Source organism: Puntigrus tetrazona, chromosome 8 (assembly GCF_018831695.1).
Source record: "Puntigrus tetrazona isolate hp1 chromosome 8, ASM1883169v1, whole genome shotgun sequence".
NCBI lineage: Eukaryota > Metazoa > Chordata > Actinopteri > Cypriniformes > Cyprinidae > Puntigrus > Puntigrus tetrazona.
The window spans coordinates 23,820,614-23,825,688 of NC_056706.1; the positions used below are offsets into that span (position 1 = coordinate 23,820,614).

At 40.5% G+C, this 5,075-nt stretch overlaps 1 protein-coding gene across 1 annotated transcript; it reads right to left on the reverse strand.

The window, feature by feature from the left end:
* Positions 1-453: 453 nt before the first annotated feature.
* On the reverse strand, positions 454-1,255 carry LOC122350426 (serine/threonine-protein kinase pim-2-like). Its single transcript, XM_043246877.1, has one exon. It carries the CDS (start codon positions 1,252-1,254, stop codon positions 634-636), a length of 621 nt encoding a protein of 206 aa, XP_043102812.1. The 5' UTR covers position 1,255; the 3' UTR covers positions 454-633.
* Positions 1,256-5,075: the final 3,820 nt, after the last annotated feature.

Below are 5,075 nucleotides of genomic sequence, written 5' to 3' on the forward strand. Positions count from 1 at the left end.
ATGGCATGGGCCGCTCTAAGATAAGAACGTATTCTTTCGGCGCCTCGTNCAAAATGGCTGCTACATGAACTCTATTGCTGAATCCCAATGTGCCTCTACTATAGCTTTAAAGCACCCTTTTGGTCAGGAAAAGGTACAAACACTTTTGAGTGTGTGGTAGAAGAGTAAATGAGCTTTGGGACAGACTATGTATTTTAAAGTTATTCTATGTTAATTATACTTTTTTTTTAAATTAAAAAAAATAAAATTTTTGCAATGTGTATGTACGCTGTGCTTGATCCTGCAATTGCACCTTGGAGCTATATAATAATTATAATAATGAATAAAAATATAATTGCGTAAACATTTTAAATGTTTTTTCCTGCAAAGTGCATGTAAGCTGTGCTTTAACTTAGAACTATTCTAAATAAACGTATTGCATATAAACTCCTTTTTATTTTTGCATCCAGGATCAGTGCCTAGAACCAGTCATGTTGGAGGATCTTTTCCAAACCAATCCTCTCGTCTGGATCTCCGTCCATGCAGGAACAGATCAGATCGATGCATTCTGTGCAGAAAGAAGAGAGAGACGTCGGATGATTAGGGTGGGCGTCGTACTTGCTGTAACAACCGATTGCGTTGTTTTAAGCAATTCTAAAAGCTCCTGCATGATCTGTCCGCCTTGTTCTCACCTTTAGAAAGTTTTCCTGTGTACCAGGTCCTGTCAAAGATCTTCTGGATCTCACGGTCGGGGAACTTCCCGCACACCATCCTGTACAACAGAACGCCTAAAGAGTACACTGTTGTAGGCTCGGCGTAATAGTTACGCTCAGGGGGAGCGTAGATCTTTGTTCCACAGAATGCTGAATAGGCAGTCCTCTTCATGCGTGTACCACAGCCGAAGTCTATTAATTTGACCTGCAAGGTGTTTCTGTTAATGAGAAGGTTTTCCAGCTTGATGTCCCTGTGGAAGACGCCCCTCCGGCAGCATATCACTGCAGCGGCGACAACCTGCCGCATCACAACTCGTGCTGAACGTTCCTCGACGCGGCCTTGGTGTCGCTTTAGAAACGAGTCCATGTCTTCGCATGGCATGGGCCGCTCTAAGATAAGAACGTATTCTTTCGGCGCCTCGTACCAGTCCAGCAGCTGTATTATTTGAGGAACTCTAGGGCCTCTGTTTATGAGCATCATCAAAGCGATCTCTACTGGCAAGGCTTTGGAGAACGAATCCTGCGGGAGAGAGAGAGGTTTATTCAGAATTATTTCCTTCATTCGTGTAATTAGGTTTGAGGAATAATAGACGAAACCAATTTTAAATCAATTCAAATGCAGCAAATACAAGGCGTATATGTACCATCTTGATTTTTCGCATGTTTTCCCTCTTCCTCACAAATTTGATAGCAACCTGAGAAACAAATTGCAGTTGTTTTTTTCGCGAGAATGGCGTACAATAATTGTCTGCGCAAAGTATTTTTCGTGATTCTGCATTCCAAGACAATACGAATCATTGTGTTTGCAAGGAAAGAAACATACCTTTTTGGAATCTGACAGACGGATGCCTTCAAAGACTTCTCCAAATGATCCATAACCCAGACTTTGACCAGTTTTGTAATGCTTGTAGATGTCACCTGTTAGCGGGAAAAGCACATGGTAAATTTACAAAATAATTCATCAAAATCTCTCATTAAAGACTGCTTTATAATGCAGGATTCCCTCATATGGAGATATATTGTTTTTTTATGCAAATGACTAACCCCAGACATGCAGTCGCTCATTAAACATAAACCAAATACATTAACTTTGTTCTTCTGTGTGTGCAAATGATTACTGAAAGGTAGGCCTACACTTTGCACATCTAAAGAGTCGTGTGGGGCTTTTTCATTGACCTGACCTGTCTTTCCTGTTGTATCTAAATGGATCTTTTCTGTCTCCATCTCCCAGAAAATGTCGTCTGACGATGGAACGGTCTCGCTCTCAGACGGCAAAGGGCTTTGATTCTTAGAAATGCTTAAGTTGGGAGAGCAGGTGGCCTTTTGCTCTTCGTTGGGAATGTCCTCGTTAACCCCCTGAACATCTGTGAGGGATGATGCACATGTGCGCATGGATGTGCCGCTGTTCTGGACAGCTTCGGGAATGTCTTCTTCACCCTCCTGCAGGGCACTGAGGAAAGACAAACAGCTGCCGTACGTGGAAGTGCTCTCTGTGTCCCTGATCTGTTCAGCTTCACCTTCAGAGCATCCATGAGGCTCTGTGTCGCTCTGTCGGGCTCCGGCGGTGGTGGTTTTGGGGGGTTTACAAGTAAAAAAACCTTTCAAGAACCTCTGTATCTTCTTGGCCTTTAGAGCTCTCTCTGGAACAGGCGCCTGGCATGTAGGAGCTCGCGGCTCTGCTCTGCAGCTGCGAGATGTGCACGGCATTGTTCTGGATCTCTAATGGTCTCTGCGAAACTTTTTTGCAAACTGAATGTGTCACATGTTGACTGAAATTCTACACATCGATATAACACGGTTCGGCTATAAAAGTAGTGCAATTCTGGCACAAATCGGTTGATCTATACCAGTAACCAGTTGAACTAAATACACAACTCGAGCAACTGGCCGCTCGGGTTGATGTCACAAAGACCGTTTTTTCTTTCCAAACGTTCCAAATCGGAACTTCAATGCTCCACGAAGCAGGTACAGAGTGGAACTATCTTTATCTTAGACTGCCCTTCTTTCAAAAGCTTTGTCACGATTACAAGCACAGTAGGTTACTTTGTCTCACAATTGTGAATGCTTAAATGATAATGATATAAAATAAGGTTTTAGCGTTAGGCTCTTATTTTTTTTTTTCATCTAAGATTTTACTTGTTTTTATTTTACATTGCATACTATTTAATCTACATATTCCAGTGATTTGGCGATTTTGTGTTTATATGTTTAAGCGTCGTATTTGCATAACAATAAATCAAAAGTGTAAAGCTTTTATATCAGTGAGTTCATGCATAATCCAAATGTAATGTATATGAGTAATTATATGTACCTTATATATATCGTCTTATATGTACCTTCAATGACAGGCTGCAATCACTGGCACCGCCCCCGTTGCCCAGCAACCCTGGACCCCGACACACAACAGCCAATCGCACTGTTCACATTTCACCACAGTTTTGTTTACTTTAAGTCAAATAATAATTTTTCTCTCTCGTGTGCAACTCTACATTTTTCTTAGTTGGATATCAATGAGGTCAAAAATGTCTGTGCTGCCCTTGCTGAAGTTTATACGGTAGGTTCGTACATTAATGACGTGTAAAAGAGTTCAAGTATCAAGTAAAAACCAAAAAAGTATTCTTTAGCTGTTGTGGAAAAACATTTATTTTCTGAGACTTCAAATAAATGTGCAGTAAACAGAGACGTTCATTCCCAAAGTACCTTTGTCTGCCAATGCAACTATTATTCAATTTCAGAGCAGTATTTACTGTATAATTGTCTCGTGTTTGGACTGTTTCTTTCATGTCCCATGAGCTCTGTGTGACCTACTTTCTGTCTTCAGTTGATTGTCTCATTGCGTTCAGGTGTGTTCAGTCAATTGTCATTTACTTTGTGCTTTATAAGTTCCTGTTTGCTTCATATCAGGTTGTCCGGTCTCGTCTTTAGAGGCGTCTATGTATATGTTTGGTTTGAGCCTGCATGATTATTTGCTCTTTTGTCTTTAAGCGCTCCTTCCTGCAACCACACTGACAATAATAAACATTAAGGGCGTACGTGTAGGTAACAATTTTAAACAAAAATTAGATGTACAACTTGACTTGTACATACTAAATAATACTATGCATTAATAATACAAATTTTAAAGGAGGAACTCATAAAAACCTATTATTTAAACTGAGAAGTGCACAATACAAAATAAACATGTTCCAACATTGTGACATTTTAAAGCACAAATTGTTATCAGTAGTAGCAGTTTTTTCGCCGGCTACTGAATGCGATTCATGTTAAGAAAAGCACTCGATTACAACATCCCTGACTCGGGTCACCTATGAGACTGAAAACTCTCAGATGTTGCTAGGTCCGTGTACAGCCCAAGAAACCAAGGCACTCTTTGGTGAAAAGCTGCTGCTTGAATTTTTTAATTTCCTGTCTGACCCAAAGCTTTGAGAGGCTAGATCGAGGTCACTTTGCATGTAGCACTTCTCTCTCAAATCTTGCCTCTCCTCCCTCATTTTCCACCAGTAGCATCATTACGTTTTATCATTGCATATTATGGACTCATGCTAACACTTAACTAGAGTTAAAACACTGTTTTGACTCCCAAAGGATTCTTTTAACAATTCATTTTTCCAAACCCCTCCAGCGATTGGTCCATTTAATTTAAAGCAGCGTTCGTAAGCTTTTAACGCTCCAAAAGTGGCACCTAGTGACAAAGAATGAATCTACGTTTTCATTCAGACCAACAAGTGGAGTGGGCGAGCAATATGCTAATGTTTCATGCTGATTTCAACGGTTTGGGACTCGTTTTAAAAATGACTCGTTTCAGTGATTTTGTGAAACAACTTTATACACAGTGCACTTTCAGATGAGCGGGATGTTTTCGTTCACTTAGAGCTGTGTTACACACTGCATGAAGAGTCATTTTCAAAAATGCACTCACACTCATTTATTTGTTTCTGCTGGCCGATCAGCTACATCCTTCACTCTCAAAATTGGCTCGAAATTGAAGTTGTCGCTGTTTGAAAAGCTCAAAAAACGCAAACAAAATTGGTGCCGGGCCCAGCCCTGTGGGTGACCCGCGTCAATGTCATATCATATCGATATTTAGCACATCGGTACAAGATGAAAGATCATCTTATCTTATCTATTATTATATATAATTAGATTCATTGTAATTTTGAGATCAAAGGCCACAGTAGAGCACAAGTGACAACTATTTCTCTTTTTCTTGTTCACTGGCTCTGTGAACCTGTCCCAATACCCACATTTGTGGTCTTAGCCACTTGAGAGCGTGCACATTTGGCAGGAAGTGCATGCTCACGACGGTCTAGCTCTTAAAAATGCCAAAGTTCAGTTCTCTAAATGCACACGAAATCCACACCACAACTAATGGTTATCTTAGGT

Excerpts from the sequence above, each read along its gene's own strand:
- LOC122350426 (XM_043246877.1), bottom strand. The coding sequence starts at position 1,254 with ATGAAGGAAATAATTCTGAATAAACCTCTCTCTCTCCCGCAGGATTCG.